Below are 16,996 nucleotides of genomic sequence, written 5' to 3'. Positions count from 1 at the left end.
CTCCCACGACGGGGCAGCTGTTGCCAACGGAGTGGGGCTCAGGTTACCTGGGGGTCCTGCTTTTCCAGTGGGGAAATGGACCCAGACTAAGGGGGTACCCAAACCCATAGAGTTAGTAAGGGGCTTTCACCAAAGCAACCATTGCACCTCAGCATATTCTGATTTTAAAATAAATACAGGTTACAATTCTGGTGGGAATGCAAAATGGTGCAGCCACTGTGGAAAAGTTGGCGGTTCCTCCAAAAGCTGAACACAGAAAAACCATATGACCCAGCAAGTCCACTCCCAGGTCTCCATACCCAGGACAATGGGAAACAGGCGTTGAAACAAATACAGGAACATGCGCGTTCATAGCAGCACTATTCTAAAAAAGTCAGCAAGTGACACAATGGCCAAAAGGTGGAAACAACCCAAATGTCCGTCAATGGATGAGTGATAAATCCATACAATGGAATATTATTCAGCTGCCAAAAGGAATGAAATACTGATAAATGCTACAATGTGGCTGAACCTCAAAAACATGCAAAGTGGAAGAAGCTAGGCATGAAAGGTCACATATTGTATGATTCCATTGACATGAAACATCAAGAATAGATGAATCCATAGACACAGAAAGCAGACTGGTGCTTGTCAGGCACTTGGAGGTAACTGCTTAATGGGTGTAAGGCTTCCTTGGAGGGTGATGAAAACGCTCTGGAGCCAGGTAGAGGTGATGGTTGCACAATATTGAAAATGTACCAAATGCCACTGAATTGTTCACTGTAAAATGGTTAATTTTATGTTATGTGAATCTCACCTCAATTTGAAAAATAAAATAAATACAGGCATGTTATAAAACAGAATGGAGGGGCTGGCCTGGTAGTGCAGCAGTTGAGTTCTGCTTCAGCAGCCTGGGGTTCGCCAGTTCAGATCCCGGGCACAGACCTAGGCACAGATTATCAAGCCATGCTGTGGCAGGCGTCCCACATACAAAATAGAGGAAGACGGGCACAGATGTTAGCTCAGGGCCAGTCTTCCTCAGCAAAAAGAGGAGCATTGGCGGTGGATGTTAGCTCAGGGCTAATCTTCCTGGAGGGGGGGTGGGGAGAATGAAAAATTTGCATGCGTTTTTAACAAGGGCAGCCGTCAAGGAAGCTTTGCCCTCCCCTCTGCTGCTGTTGAGGATTCTGTCAAGTGCAGGAAGGATGGCCCTAAAGGAGGCGGGGTTTGGAGAGGTCGCACAGGGGTGGAGGGAGCGGGAATTCCAGAGACTGCCCAGGCCAGCCTTTTGGGGCCTAGAAGACAGCCTCAAGGGATCCAGGAGGTGGTCCAGGGCACACCCAGGCTGGGTACCCTCCCAGGGGCAGCACCCGCCACTCCCTCCCACTGTTCCCCCGGCCCAGGGACTTGGCTCCCCTGGCTCCAGCCACTCGGACTTCTGTGGACTGCTTGGGCTTGTCCTGACCCCTCCCTGCCTTCAGGCTTCTTCTTCTCCTCCGGGCTTCTGCCTTCCGCCTTCTCACTTATGGATCCCTCTGGGGGGTCTGTGCCTGTCTCAGCATCTGTGCCGCTGGAGGATGATCCTGTGCCCTTAGAGCACCCATAGCCTGCTGGGGCTGCCTCCCTCGCCACTGTCGGGTAGCGTTCCTGTTTTAACCAACCCTGCTCTGCCAATCTCTGCTGTTTCAGTGATAGGAAGTGGATCTGCGACTTGTTTTGCTCGTCCCCAAGGGGAAGTGGTCTTGCTACCTAACTCAGAAGGCAGTATGGAGTCATTTGAACAGAGACGGGCACTGGGAGAGCCTGTTCGCCCCCCCAGCAGACTTGGTGCCCCTCCTCCGTGTTGAGAAGCCTTTTCAGCCCACCCACCATGAAGTCCTCAGGGGAAGCTGTGAAGGAACCCAGGCGTGCATGCCCTTGAAAGGAATTGCGTATTTCAGCCTGTTTTGCAGACAAGGGAGCTGAGCCCCAGAGAGAAAGAGACGACTGTCAGGGGTGACAGGACGAGTTGACAGTCACAGCCAGCAAACCCCAAACGCCATCTAATAACAGCACATACAGCCGTCTCCAGGAGGGGAGGTGCTGACGGCCCCATTCTGCAGAGGAGGAGACCGAGCCTCAAGGGCAGCGCCCAGGTGTTCCGGCAGCCCTGATTTTCTTAGTTCTCAGCGCCTTCGCCTTGACAGAAAATTAGTCCCCTGCACCCACCCCCTAGAGAAACTCTCACAATGACACGGATTCATTCATTCATTTATTCATTCATCTCACTCATTCATTCTGCAAGTGTTGAACGAACTCAAAATCTTGGGAAGACTTTATTAAGTGTTTTCCTGCAGTGGGACCAGCATGCCCCGTTTCCGCCTGGGTGGGGGCAGGCTGTGGACACCAGCTGCCCGCAGATCCCTGGGCAAGGCCCTCGGGGAGAATGCTGCACCCCCGGGCGGTGCCCAGCTCAGTCCTGGAGCTTGCTGGCATACACCTCGGCCCTGTCCAGGGACGGTCCCCGGTTCACAGATGCGTACGAAGCCTCCGAACTCCCCAGGGACCTGGGGATGGCCTCCTGAGAGATCTGTGAGTTGTGCGTGGTTTCCCCATCAGAAGTGCCCATGTCCCTGACCAAGGGGATAAAGAGAGCCGGTGTTAGGGGCACAGGGCATGCCCAAACCCCTTGAGCTGGTCAGGGACCTCTTTACTTAGACACTGCTTTCACAGATGTCATCTTAGGCATTCATCCCATAGACTAGTCTTTCCAGAGCACTTACTGTGTGCCAGGCACTAGGATAAGGAAAGGGTCACCATTTGGAACTATGTGAACAAACCACTTATTAAAGGTCTTACCATGAGCTGGATACTTAGAGGCCATTGTCCCATGTCCCCACAGAGCTAAGGAGATGGACCACAGCTAACAATGACCAGACAGAATGGACAAGTCCAAGTGGGAGCCACAGGAGGGCTTCCTGGAGGAGGAAGCAGTTAATCCTCCTGCCTGAAGAAGGAGAGTCAGGGCAGAGAAAGGCATTCCAGGTATTTGATAGAAAGGGCGGGAGTGTCTGGGACAACAGTGGGAAGTTTGGCGCAGCTAGAGCAGGATTAGGGATGCTGGGAGGGATAACAGAAGAGCCAGGCTGACGTCAGCTGAGAGGCCCTGGGTGCCGGATTAGGGAGCCACCTGAAGGGAGGGAGGGACATAACCCGGTCCTGACTGCTCCCAGCTCTGGCCAGACAGACCAGTCTCTTGGCTGCTAATCTCATTTATCACTTGTGTTTTTATTATCTTAAGTGTCAGAGGGCAACCTGAGTTCCAGGGTCACTGCCCCCACTCCATCCCCCACCCACCCCACGTATCTCTTCCTGCCTGGCTAATTTCTCCATATCCACTTAATTTCATCTACTCTAAAAGCTTTTCCATCTGCCCTCCCCCCACCCTGCACTGGGACAGCACCCTGTCTATCCTCACAGGCCCCTGGGGCTCCCTCCCCGCCACAGAGAAGCACACTGCATGTAGCTTTTCAATTCACCCCTGTCCTGATGAGGGTTTGTTCCTGCTGTTCCTTCCTCCAGGAAGCCCACCGTGATGCTCCATGCAGGATCTGTCCTGCACTCCTCTGGAGTCCCACAACACCTGCAGGTGCCTTGATTCACCCCCTGCTCCATCTGCTCAGGGTTAGGGACCAGGCAGCCCTGTTAGCTGCTCAACACACCCCACGGGAGCCCTCAAGTCCTAGTCCAAATTGACACACTTCAGAGCTGTTAGTGGAGTCAGGAGACCAGGGCTTGGGCCCCAGCTCTGTTTTAACTGGCTGGGTGACCCTGGGCCACCCTTCCCCCGTCAGGCCTCAGTTTCCCCATCTGTACTGCAAGTGGGTGAATGATAATGACAACAAAAGCTAACACTCGTTGAGTATCCGGATACTGCCCTGAGGACTCTATAGAGATCATCTCACTTAACCTTCCCAACTCCACGGGTGGATGGATAGTGTTCATTAGCATCTCCATTCTCCAGAGGAGGAAACTGAGGCGTAGCAGGATAAGACACCTGCCCACGGTTGCACAGCTGTATGTCAGCTCTGGGATCTGCCCACAAAACCCGGTGCTGAGCCCCTCGCCACCCAGGGTGGAAGGCAGCTCCCCGCCTCCTGGGCTCTCTCCTGCCTCGGAAGCCCCTCCCGGTGGAGCGCATCCAGTGTGTCCCTGAGTCTTGCCCTCCAGCTGGCAGGTACTCACACGAGGCTGAGGACGATGGCGCCAGCAAAGGCCACGAGCAGGAAGAAGGGCAGGGAGCCCAGGATGGACGTGATGACGATCATGCCCCCACTCCGCCGGCCTGGCCACGTGTCGATCGCTGAGTACGGGGTGACTAACGAGACGCAGGCCCAGTTATTCCCCAGACACTGCACCCCTCAGCCTTCTCCCAGGGTGCACAGGGGTCCCCTTTGCCCTGACGGCTGCCAATCTCAGGGAGGAAGCTGGGCCCAGGTCAGCGACGTCTCCCCCCAGGTGTAAAGGGCAATGACCCTGCTTGCCGCCACATCCCGCTTCTCAACTTTCTCTGTTGTGTGTCTGGTCGCTTCTTTTAAGTGTATTTTTGCATAATTTTATATTAAAAACTGACTCAAGTCATCGGGTGAGGTGGATGGGATACAGACTATAAACAATTAAAATACAGGTGAAGCCAAGGACACTGTCTAACGGAGCCAGGTGGACTGTGCTCTCCCTCCGCTCTGGTCAGTGTCACGGTTATGAAACTAAGTGAACAAACATTTATAGGTCCAATGGTGAGCTGGCTGCTTTCTGACCATTGTCCATGTAGATCCCATGAGACCCCCATCCTGCACATGGCCCCCTGCTGCTTAGAGGGAGTGAGTTCCATCAAGGGACTTCAGACTCAAGCCTAGAGGTCTCTGGTCCTGAAGGGCACACTCTCCCCGCTGACCTTCCGGCCCTGCCACAAGAGAGCCGGGCCCAGTGCTTTTGTCTGGGTTACCCAAAGGAAGCCCGCTGGGGAGGCAGTAAGGATTTCTCTTCCCGCTTCTCAGACGGAGGCTGAGGTCCTGAAGGGCTCACACAGCAGCGAGGCTCAGAGGCTGGACTTGAACTCAAGATTCTCAGTCCGGAGGCAGTGCTGCCTCAGTGGGACTGCGATGCGTGGGCATGTCCCAGGAGGGCGGGCAGGAAGCGAGGGTGGGAAGGAGCCACCCCAGCCACACACATGCCTGTCTACACCCCTCACTAGCTTGTGACCTGAGGCAACCTTTCAGAGACACTAATTGGCCCATAAGATTACCATGGGGTGGCAGGAGGCTCTACAGGAGAAATATATTGCTCCATGCTGGGCCCATCTTGGGTGCCAGTGTCTTATCTTAGGGGGCCAAGGGGTGGTGGGAGGGGAGTTCTAAATTTAGGTCACATGCCATCAAAATTACCCTCAGAAATCTCTTCCGTTGCCCCTATGGTTCAGCAGACACGGTTCTGTGTGTTTAAACCTTGGATCTGTGTTGAGAAGTCGGATGGAGTTTTGAGGAAGGGACAGGGCAGGACCACAGGCAACCGCCTGGGCCTCTGAACCTCCCGCCTTTAGGAGAATCCTCCAGGCTCCAAAGGAGACAGGGGCAGTGGGGCAGAGAGGGGCACCGCCCTCCAGGGTCCACACCCCTGCGGCTAAGGCTGAGCCTCTGAAACCATCTTACATGGTGACGAGCTTTGTTGTTGTGAGGACTCAACAAAGGGGCTGGTTAGGGTCTAATGCAGGATAACAGGGTGGGCTGGCTTTGACTGCAGTTGCCACCCCTGTCCCACCCCACCCCCACCCCGGGCCAAACACCCAGCGTATCCTCCACCTTCCTCTGTCACAGCGGGCCCTCAAGGGAGGGAGGGAGGGAGGATGAAGGTGGGGGCTAAACTCTTTTAAGATGTGTTTCATTCCTCAACCCAACAGTGTGAGTTGGCTTTCTCAGGCTCCCTTGAGGAGCACCCCCAGCCCACCCCTCCACTTACGTCGGTTGGTGCGGATGGGGTCCGACCACAGGGTCTGGTCCTGTACCAAGCCTGTGGACATATTGACGAGGACATACTTGAACCTGGAAGGAGATGAGTGAGGATGACTTCTATCCATCCTGAGAGCCAGGGCCACAGGCAGTGGGAGGGACTAGGATGGCTGGGGTCGAGGACAGGCGGGGTTTGAGGAGGTGGAAAAGTCGGTGGCCACAGGATGGGCTCTGGGCAACAGGAGCATGCTGGACTTTGCATCGGCACCTTTGCCACATATTACTGCCCCGACCCTTTCCCCAGCTCAGAGGCCACCTCCTCCAGGAAGCCTTTGGTCAGTGGCCCTCCTCCAGGCTCTCCCTCTGGGGGCCGCCTGTTTCTCTATTAGATACATGAGGTGTGTAGCATATCTGTGGAGCATTGAACCATTTGTGCACCTTGCATTTTGGCTTTCCACTATTCCCCGCCTGACCCTTGGTATCACAAAAAGGACTTAAAAAAATAATAATAGCCATTCCCAATCCACTGCCCTGGGATAAGGGATACATTTTATACAGAGAAAACCCCACTCAAGTGTCACGAGTCGTAAAGGAAGATGAGGCAATACGGTATAAAACACCCGCGGCCTGCTGTCGGTCAGTTTAAACGATGGAAGTTCTAAGAAGTTGGTGATTTCTTTAAGTGATGGAGAACTAAGAAATCGACAGCCTCTAGTTTAACACTTAAATGAAACGAAGACCCTTAAAATCTCTGTAGCATCCAGTGTTTTGCTTAATCCTCTCCTTCTTTAGGTTTGAAGATGAGAATTCCAGAGGCTACAATACGTGAGCCCTGTGTCCCCTGGGCAGGGTGGGCTTTGCGATCAAGGAGAAGGGAGAGGTTGTCCCACACTAAGAACAAGGTCAGAGGTAAGGGTTGAGGGTGGACAAGAGGAGACCAAGGACTCATGTCCTGCCTGGTGGCTGAGACCAAAGGAGGAGCAGGTCCACCGGGAGGATGGCAGGGGAGTGATGGCCTGGGCCCCAAACGCAGCCTAAAAGGTACAGAGACCCCAACCTAGGTGTCTCCATGGTAACAGGAGTGGGTGTAACCGAGGCTTTGGCACCAGGTAAGACCCCCTGCCCAGTGGTCAGGGCTGAACCCCAAGCTCTGCACAGAGAAGATGCTCAGAAAATACATATGGAAATGAATGAGGGACCTGCTGTGGTAGGGCGGGCCACAGAAGGGTGTGCTGGAAGGAGTGGGGAAAAAGCGGAGGATCAGGTGGGGGATGGAAAAGCCTTTGATGGGGCTCTAGCTCATGCTGGGCCCCAGCTTGTCTGGAGGAGAGCCCCTTCCCTGTCTGGACCAGTTTCCTGTCCTGTCAAATGAAGGGGGTTGGGTTGGGGACCACCACCCCGCATCACACAGGTGATGAGACAAGTTGCGGAGCCCCGCGCAAAAGGAAAATGTGGGACTCTTGTTAAAAACAAGAATTCCAAGATGGCATAGGGCCCTGGGCAAGGTCGCACACCCAGGAAGCCCTGTGGGGGACCCGGGACAGTCCTGGCATGTAGTAGGCTCTCGAGAAATGTGGTCTTTCACAAGTCACTGGCTCTGGGTCTTCCTGAGTCGGGGCTGGGGGCTGCTCACACCCACCTGTATTCTGTGGCCGCTGACAGGGGTGGGTTGCAGAGGCCCTGGAAGTTGGGGTCGGACAGGCAGGTTGAATTGGTGCCCACCCTGATCAGGTATGCGTTCAGGATCTCCGAGGCCTGGGACACATCCCGGACAGCATCCAAGCTGGGCAGGTCGCTGCAAGGGGTCAGGTCAAAGGCCGAGGCCTTGTAGGGGCCTGTCCTCCCTCCCTTGGTTTGCTGGAATGTCAAGCTCAGCGGGGTCTTGGTGCTGTCCTGTACAGAGGCATTCCTGGAGCTGGCTGTAGAGGCAGTGTGGGGAGTGAGGTTCCTGGCCACCCCAGCTCAGTCACTCACTAGGTCACTCATCAAACGCCCTGAGCATCCTCTCTGTGCCAGGGCTGTGCTGAGCCCTGTGGTCACAGGCACGGAGCAGGTTCAGTCCCTGCCCTCAAGGGAGACAAACCTTGAGGACTCTTCCTTACTAGCTGAGTGATCTTGGACAACTCACTTTACCTCTCTGGATCCTAGTCTGTGAAGTGGGCAAAAAATACCCCACAGTGCCTACAGATTGGGCACAGGTAAGCAGTCAATAGACGTTTGCCGGAAGAATAAAACAATGACCCTAAGTGGCTGTTGTAAATGACTGGTTGTTAGACACGTAAGCAGTTGCCATTGGCTTCCTTCTCTTGGAAGCCCAGGACCGCTGCCAGTGAACGGGTGAGGGCTGGGCCTGAGCCAGCAGGCTTCCCTGGAAAACACTGATCTTGAACCATCTCCGGAAGCCTCAGGAAGGACTTGGGCTTGAGGACCAGAGAGTCTGGAGTCACTCTCCAGCTCTGGGAGCTCCAGTGAGTTATTCTGTCTCTCTCAGCCTTGATTCTTTGCTCCGTGATGAGCATTATAAGTTACTGGCGGGCTTGCTGTAAGTTTTAGCTCTAAGGTGTGCCAAGCACCTGGCATGATGTAGGTACTCAGTGATTGGTGCTGCTATTATTTTCCCCATGAGACTGCTGTCCCTCCAGGGCAAGGACATGTCTGTGACCACAGCACCTGGCCCAGGGCTGGAACAGAGCAGACACCAGTGCATGCTGGTAAGGTGCATGGGGGTAGTTTAATTACAAGGATGGAGCATCCCTCTACCTGCCTCCTGCCCTCCTCCCTTCGGACAGGTCAAAGTCCCTTTCAGCAGAGCCCAAGGGAAGCAGGCCCCTTACCCGAGTCAACCAGAACATAGAGGTAGACCTCATAGGTGCCATGGAGGGCTGCTGAGCTGTCAAACAGACACAGAGGCTTTTCCAAGGCCACGGTGGTGAGGGTGGGGTTGTTGGCGGCAAAGGTCACGCTGGCCAGTTGGGGCTGGAGATCCACACCTGGTGGAGGCAATGAGGACAGGAGCTGACCCCTGGCAGGACTGTCCACACCCAGGGGCACCCTCTGCCCTCCCCTCCGACACGCACACATGTCTGCATGCAGTTACTGAGCACCTACTATGTGCTAAGCACTGGGTTTCACCCTCCCCGCAGGTATCTCAGGAACCTGTCTCAGACATGGGCAGGACCCCTGCCCCCACCCAGGCATCCTGGCCAGAAACTGGGCAGTCCAGCTGAACTGCTGCCCTCTCTCTGCCCCTGCAGACATTCAGTCGCCCAGAATCCCATTGTCGGTCCCAAGCATCTCTCCACCCCCTCAGCCCGGTCTTGGAGTCCCACCCTCTTCCCCTGGACCCTGGGAACAAGCCCTCCCCCATCCCCTCCTCTCTAACACACTCTCTAATCTGACCGTGTCACCGTCCTGCGAGGCCCTTCCGGGGCTCCCCACTGCCCTCTAACACAGGCCAGCCTCTCTGGAGGAGCAGTGAGACCCTGAAGTTCTGGGCTTTGCTTTGTTGGGTGTCCAGCCTCACCTCTACGCACACCCCCTCACCCCACGCTCCAGCCACACGGATGAACACGGTACGGGAGTTTCCCAGGATAGCCTACACCTCCTCCCCCCTCCCTGAACTTGCCCATGCTGCTGCTTCACCTGAAACGTCCTCCGTCTCCTGAGTCCAGGCATCACCATGAGTCAGTCCTGTCCCTTCTCTGCTCTCCCACAGTCCCCAGTATGTCTGTCTCTTGCAGCACCCATCACAGGGCTCTGCAATCCATGAGCCCTGGAATCCCCACCAAAGGAAGCTTATTAATCGATATTGGCTATTATTATTAATATCTGGGTCCCCGGCGCCTGCACATGACCTGGCACAGAGCAGTCATCCGTGCCATTTCCTGGAGTGAATAAGTGAAGTTCTCCATCCCGACGTCACTCCTCATCCAGGCTTCTCTCAGGACTCCTGCGGAGGGTCAGGGTGCAGGACGCCACCCGGGACAGAGCTGTCCGCCCTCCCTGGGCACGGCCCCCTCCTCTCATGCCCCGCTTACCCGAGCTGAGCCGCAGGCAGCCCAGGGCCAGCAGGGCCCAGAGCGGAGGCATCGCCGGGACGAGCCGCGGGAGCGCCAGGCGCGCGGTCCAGCAGGCGACCGTGCACCGCGACTCTCCCGCCGGAGCACCTGTCGGCCCAGGGCTCTCGGCACGCCCCGCCCCCATCGGCGCCGGCCAATCCTGGGCCTCTTCCTGGGCTATTTGCATACGCCCCGCCCCGGGCTCCCCCCAAACCCGGCCGCGAGGTCCCCCAGCGCACAAATCTGTCCCACCGGACCTTCCCTGGGCCCTTACCAAAGTGCCTACTGTGTGCCTGAGCCTGGGGCGGTGCTTTCACGGAGTCTCTCGCCTAATGAGACCTTGGGAGCCAAGCAATCCCCTCTTTGAGCCTCAGTTTCCAAACTGTAAAGTGAGGGTGCTAATTCCCACAACTATTTATGGAGACCCCACCGTGTTGCAGAGCTTCACTGGGCCGTTATGAAGATGAAACGGGTCAACCAGTGAAAGTGCTGTCGTGGAAACATTGGGTCTGTGAGCTGTCCAGAGACCTCTGGAGTGACCCTTTCAGTTCACAGGCGCAAGGCCAGGGCCCAGAGAGGCCAGGGACTGCCCAGGGCCGAGCAGCCCCCCTGGAAATGCAGAGGCTGATGGAACACAGGAATCCTGCCGCCCAGCCCAGGGATGCTTGAAAAGGGGTGGAACTGGGTTTTGAGGCCTCATCCTGGGGGAGCGTTTGAAAATAGTGACGGGGACTTCACCTGGCCTAGATGGCTGCCCCCGGCGTCAGGATTCTGCTCATCGAGAGTACTGTAAATAGAAGCCAGTGAGGATGGGGGAAAACTAAAACTGGAAACCAACAGGAACTAACAAACCAATCTGTGTATGACATTGATGACATAACCACGTGCGGAAGAAGAGACAAAGACTGTATGTGAGGGACCAGCCTGGTGGCGCAGTGGTTAAGTTCGCACATTCGCTTCAGCAGCCCAGGGTTTGCTGGTTTGGATCCCGGGTGCAGACCTACACACTGCTTGTCCAGCCATGCCGTGGCAGACATCCCACATACAAAGTAGAGGAAGATAGGCACAGACGGTCGCTCAGGGCCAGTCTTCCTCAACAAACACGAGGAGGATTGGTAGCAGGTGTTAGCTCAGGGCTAATCTTGCTCAAAAAAAAAAAAGAAAAAGACTATATGTGAGAGGTTTCGCAGCTGGCTCGTCTGGGTATACTCCTTCGGTGGAGAATACTCTTAGGACAATGAGGACAGTGACAGAACACTGGTCCTCACTAGAGAGGCAGTGGGGGAGAACAGAGCAATTCCGAAGCAACTTTGGGGGTCCCCTGGGACTGGGTTCTCGTTATAGTGTAAGGGAGATTTGGAATGGAGGAAGGAGAAGAATAACTCTATGGTGTTTTTGATTAGTAGCATTATGAAAAAATAGTAACTTCCTGGCTCCATCCACCGAAAGGGCCTAGAAGCAGACACACACAGTTGCAGCGAACTCACTTAGCATTCTTGGATTCGAAACACCGTTCCCCCGTAAAGGGCACCAGGGCCCCACGGGGAGATGGCAGCTTCGGGGTGGGGAGAGGGAAAGTCAAGAGGAGCCTAGAAAGTAAAGAAACGCTGGAAGAACGATGGGGCTGTGTCAAAGATGCAGGCACAGAAGGTTGCCTGAAGGGGCTCCCAATGGCCAGATGGGGGAAAATTTGAGGACAAAATAAAGAATGGAAGTGACACATTTAGCCCACTGGATAAAGTACAAATTCATGAGCTCATGCTGATACTTTAAAAATTGTTTTAAAAGAGAAGGAAAAATTCTTCTTTAAAGAAGAACACCAAGTAATAAACATAGAAGGAATGACAAAACAAAAAAGCATCATTTTATAACCATCCTGGTCATAACTGATTTGAGAAGGAATCATCTCAAAGGATGCTAAAACACCCACTGTGAAGGATTTTTAGGGAAGAAGGTATGCAGAAATCTGAGAAGGCGAACCTAAACAATCAACCTAACATCACAGATAATGGGACAGACTCACCTCGTGCGTCCTGGTGTCACGGCTCTGAGAAGGGCTTGGTGTCATCTATGTGGTCTTCCTGCCCAAAAAGCTTAATCTGAATGCAATCAGCAGGAAATAACCAGACATCCCAATTGAGGGACTTTTTACAAATCAACCAACGTGGATGCTTTGAAAATGTCACTATCGGGCTGGCCCGGTGGTGCAGCAGTTAAGTTTCCATGTTCTGCTTCGGTGGCTCGGGTTCGTCGGTTCGGATCCAGGGTGCAGACCTATGCACGGCTTGTCCAGCCATGCTGTGGCAGGTGTCCCACATATAAAATGGAGGAAGATGGGCACAGATGTTAGCTCAGGCTCAGTCTTCCTCAGCAAAAAGAGGAGGATTAGCAGTAGATTTTAGTTCAAGGCCAGGCTTCCTCAGGAAAAAAAAAGAAAAAAAAGGAAAAAACCAAAGGAAAGGCTGAGAACTGTTGTAGATTGAAGGAGAATCACAGCTCAATGCACCAAGCGACCCTTGATTAATTCTTAGATAAAAGCAGATAATTTACAATGAACACTATTATGCTTAGCATGGCAATAAGAGAAATTTGAATTATGCAATGTGTATTAGGTAATAACATCAATTGGACATTAAATTTCCTGAGTCTGATCGTTGTATTGTGGTTACACAGAAGGAGACACATGCTGGAGTGTTGTGGGTGAAGTGTCACGATATCTGAAACTAACAAACACACGTATATATGGAGTGAGGGAAATGTAGCGTAACGTTAACAATTGGTAAATATGGGTATTTGTTGTTCTGTTCTTGAAATGTTTCTACAGATCTGAAATTTTCAAAGTAAAAATATTGGGAGAAAAAGAGTCTATGCTCAGCCACAAACACTCTGTTCTTCTCTCTGGGCCTCAGTTTCCCCTCTGTAAGATGGGGAGGAGGTTTGATGGCCTCTCAGCTCTGACAGGCCAAGAGTGGACGGTCAGATCCTTATCTCCAGGGAACAAAAATGCCCTGGAGATAAGAACTCTTGAGCAAGACGTGGGGTTTTCCTCCAAGAATTTTTATGGACTGACATTTCTCGTCCAAGTCCACCCGTTGTTTGTGAACCTGGAGAATATCAGAGGCAGCGGAGTTGGTCTTGAAGGCTCAGCCCAGGATCACCCATGATTGGGAGAAGGCCCAGGAAGCCATTGTCTTCTCCAAGATGCTGTGGTTTCGCATGAAAAAGCAAATAAAAGTAGCCTCTTGCCTTGCCCAAATATGGAGAGAACATCTGGGGGAAAAAGTTAAAATAATAATCTGCTAAGGCCCAAAAATGTTCTGCAAAAAAAAAAAAAAGCCTTGAGTTTATAAACAAGTCTCCGCTTCAAAGACGCTGACTTTTGTTTGGTGCATTCTGGAGAGGGGACAAGTGCCGGAGATGAGTCACTGTGGCAAATTCTCTCGGGCAACACCCACGCTGGTGTCGATGGAGGGAAACTGGGGTGAAAAAGAGGCCGTGACTCCTGCCAATGTCCCCAGGCTGGAGCCCAATCCCCCTGTGGACATTCCAAAAAAATTTGTGCAAAAAAAGTATTTTTAAAATTTCCCCTTTTTCATCAGACAAATTCCAGGGCACTGAGCTTCGGTCTGACTTTAGATCTGTTTATATATCTCAATCCATCAGCCTGTCTTTCTGAACCCTGGCCCAGCCTGATATGCTTGTCCAGAGGCCACGAAGCAGGAAGTTCTGTGATGTGAAAGGTTATGCAAACCCCAGCCCTGCGCAGGCCTCCTGTGAATTTGAAACACGGGGAATTTATGGGTTGGAAATTCTTGACCCAGAAATGTTTCTCCAAGCGCCAGAGAGGCCTGAGCTGGTTTCCACGGCTCTTTCCTTTAGAAGTCAGAGACGTTGTGAGTAATCCTCCCCACGGCAAGTGTTGGCTTTCGGTGTTGGCTACATCCAAGATGTCCTGGAAGCCAAGCTTTTCACCAAAATGCCCTGGAGACAAGGAACTCTTGAGCTAGACGTGGGGTTTTCCTCCAAGAATTTTTCGGACTGACATTTCTCGTCCAAGTCCACCCATTGTTCGTGAACCTGGAGAATATCAGAGGCAGCGGAGTTGATCAATGAAGGCACTGAGATTCAGTCACTGGAAAACAAAATGAGACAAAACAAAATGCAAGCAAAGAAACCTAAGCCCCCCGCCATGGGGAGCTCGCCCGTTCACCCCCAGCTCCAAGCTGCTCTCAGCACCCCGACATCTCTCCAAAGCTCCAGCCGCCTGTCCTGCAGAACATGCCCACTGTGGTGGTCCTGATGGGCCCAGGCTCCGGTCCTCTCTGGGGCAGTCCCTGCCCCTTTCCAGAGCCCTAGTTTCTATCTCAGTAAAGTGGGGACACTCAATGCACCCCGTGCAGGGCACGAAGTGCCGTCGTGGGGTGAAGGTGCTCGTGACAGTGTCGGGGGTTAGAGACACCTCTCCCGCAACCTCCGTCGCCCTCTGCCTGGTCCGAAAGGCTCGTCTTGCCTTCTCCGGGCCATCGCTGTCCTCCCTTCCAGGCCCCTCTCATGTAGACTCTAACCTCACTCAACAGATGTTCACGGAGTGCCTGCTACGTCCTGGGCACGCTCGTCCCCCAGATGACTCCCCTCCATCTCTTCCTTTCCGGTCCTTCTACCCGCGCCTGGCACGTTGTATTAGTTTGCGAAGGCTGCTGCAACAAAAACCACCGACTGGGGGGCTTCAAACACAGAAGCTTAGTTCCTCACAGTCCTGGAGGCTGGGAGTCCGGGATCAAGGTGTGGACAGAGCTGGTTTCCTCTGAGCCTCTCTCCCTGGCTCACAGATGGCCATCTTCTCCCTGTGTCCCCACGTGGTTGTCCCTCTGTGTGTGTCTGGGTCCTAATCTCGTTTACTCATAAGGACGTAAGTCATGATGGATTAGGGCCCATCCTAATGACCTCAATTAACCTTAATCACCTCTTTAAAGGTCCTGTCTCCAAGTACAGTCACATTCTGAGGTTCTGGGGGTTAGGACTTCAACATATGGACTTTGGGGGGACACAGTTCACCCTTAACACACGTTCTTGGCTCTCTCCATGCCTTCTTGCCTGAACTAATAACAAAACAACAACACTCGTCCCCATGTGTCAGGGACTGTGTTCAGCGTTTTACACACATTAACCCATTGATCGCTTCCAGTCTGGGAGGCAGGTACAACTATTACTTCCATTTTACGGAGGAGGAAACTGAGGCTCACAGAGGTTGAGTAACTGCCTTTGAGAGTGCAAGCCCTGTCTGGGCAGGAACACGTCTCTAATCCCAGCATGACATGTTATGCTGGACAGACAGACGTGCCCAGTGCCCCCGGTAGGAAGTAGGGAGGTAGATTTTCTTTTTTCTTCTCTTGTGGAAGATTAGCCCTGGGCTAACATCTGCTGCCAATCCTCCTCTTTTTGCTGAGGAAGACTGGCCCTGAGCTCACATCCATGCCCATCTTCCTCTACTTTATATGTGGGATGCCTACCACAGCATGGCTTTTGCCAAGCGGTGCCATGTCCGCACCCGGCATCCAAACCAGCGAACCCTGGGCAGCAGAAGCGGAACGTGTGCGCTTAACCGCTGCACCACCGGGCCGCCCCAGGAGGCAGATTTTAAACCCAGGTCACAGCACCCCAGCGTCCATGCCCTAACCACTATGTCTCCTCCTTGGTCTCCTTCGTTTGTCACCACTCCAGGGAATCTCCACCCAGGAGCCAGAGTGGCATTTGTAAAGTGCACACTGTTTATCACTTCCTTCATGTATCACTTCCTTTGGGGGCTCTGACTGCTCTCAGGATGAAGCCCACGCTTCTTACCCTGGTGTCCGAGGCCCTGCATGGGCGTCCAGCTCCCACCAACCTCTCTGCCCTGGCACCTCCCCTCCTCCCCTCAGCCCTGGCACCAGCCCTGCTGAACACTGGCACGTCCCCAAGCTCACCACGCTCTCTCTTGCCTTTGTGGCTCCAAAGCCAAGGGCTTTCACAGCGCTCCTCAACTTCCGTATCAACAACCGATGCCTTCTCAAGGCCTCTGCCCGCCACCGCACTACTGCCGCGAGCCCTTTTTGCACACACTGTGCCCGCTGCCCGTGCTCCACACTCCACCATGGAAGCCCTCTGTCCTCCAAGGCCCAGCCCAAACCCCTCCTCCTCCAGGCAGTCTTCCTTCTGTGTCTTTCCAGCACATGACCTGTGTGGCTATGATGACATCATGCCAGTGTGTGTCTTGTTCCTCCAAGTCACAGACTAAGAGTCCCTCCTGGGCCATGATAGGGTCTTCTTTATTACAGTGACTCCCGTGCCCTGCACAGGACTGTTTGATGAATGAATGAGTGAAAGAATTTTTAAATTAATATAAGTAGAAGAGAGGAGGCTCTTTCAAGGTGCAAAGTTCATCTTGCTTCACACCAGATGCTCTTCTGGAAGGACCACGGCCTGGGACAAGCTGGCATCATGGAGGCAAGAGGAGTGCTCACACCACAGATATATTTTGAAGGTTGAGCCACCAGGACTTTGCTGATGGATTAAATGTGGGGTGTAGGTAGGGGGGAATCAAGGTGGCCCCAAGTTCTGGCCTGAGGAACTGGAAGGATGGAGCTGCCCGTAACTGAGGAGGGCAAGGCTGCCAGAAGAGCGGGTGTGGAGGGGAGAGGGAATCGGGACATCGGTTTTAGGCCTTCTAATCCCCTTTCTTATAGTTGAGGCTCTGGAACCCAGAGAGGGAAAGTGGCTAGGCCAAGCCGCCCAGCTGCTCAGAGCAGTGGTCAGACCCCGGTGTTCTTCCTGCTCCCGACGGTGTCCCCTTGGGATCTGTGAGGCTGGTTCTCTGACAAGGGACCTGTCCCTGGGCTTCAGAGAGTTTGCAGGGCGAGCGGCACCTTCTCCCCCAGTGACACCTGAGGGGTGGCAGGGGAGCTGATTCGCAACCTCAGTTTAATGAACGTCCCCCAG

The 16,996-nt window shown here is 53.7% G+C and overlaps 1 protein-coding gene across 3 annotated transcripts; it reads right to left on the bottom strand.

The window, feature by feature from the left end:
• Positions 1–2,278: 2,278 nt before the first annotated feature.
• Positions 2,279–16,193, bottom strand: UPK3A (uroplakin 3A). 3 transcript variants are annotated; one of them, XM_070253947.1, is made up of 8 exons: positions 15,985–16,193; positions 12,045–14,153; positions 9,606–9,735; positions 8,798–8,953; positions 7,603–7,882; positions 5,974–6,056; positions 4,204–4,336; positions 2,279–2,591 (listed from the first exon to the last, which is right to left on the bottom strand). In XM_070253947.1, the coding sequence occupies exons 2-8, from the start codon at positions 12,087–12,089 to the stop codon at positions 2,432–2,434; spliced, it is 987 nt and encodes a 328-aa protein (XP_070110048.1). In that variant the 5' UTR covers positions 12,090–14,153; positions 15,985–16,193; the 3' UTR covers positions 2,279–2,431. The 3 variants fall into 3 exon arrangements, with proteins under 3 accessions (XP_070110048.1, XP_070110049.1, XP_023487186.1); XM_070253948.1 differs by lacking the exon at positions 15,985–16,193 and having other exon boundaries at positions 5,974–6,024; XM_023631418.2 differs by lacking the exons at positions 9,606–9,735; positions 12,045–14,153; positions 15,985–16,193 and adding an exon at positions 10,001–10,138.
• Between the last annotated feature and the right edge of the window lie 803 nt (positions 16,194–16,996).

This window comes from Equus caballus, chromosome 28, assembly GCF_041296265.1.
Source record: "Equus caballus isolate H_3958 breed thoroughbred chromosome 28, TB-T2T, whole genome shotgun sequence".
Taxonomy (NCBI): Eukaryota; Metazoa; Chordata; class Mammalia; order Perissodactyla; family Equidae; genus Equus; species Equus caballus.
This window is presented reverse-complemented; position numbering and strand designations above follow the sequence as displayed.

Bases quoted from the DNA above. Each gene is read 5' to 3' on its own strand.
- UPK3A (XM_070253947.1), bottom strand. From the start codon at position 12,089: ATGACACCAAGCCCTTCTCAGAGCCGTGACACCAGGACGCACGAG. The intron at 9,736-12,044 runs GTGAGTCTGTCC...TGGGGATTCCAG, and splicing joins GTGACACCAGGACGCACGAG to GGCTCATGGATTGCAGAGCC. The intron at 2,592-4,203 runs GTGAGTACCTGC...CCCCTTGGTCAG, and splicing joins GCCATCGTCCTCAGCCTCGT to GGACATGGGCACTTCTGATG.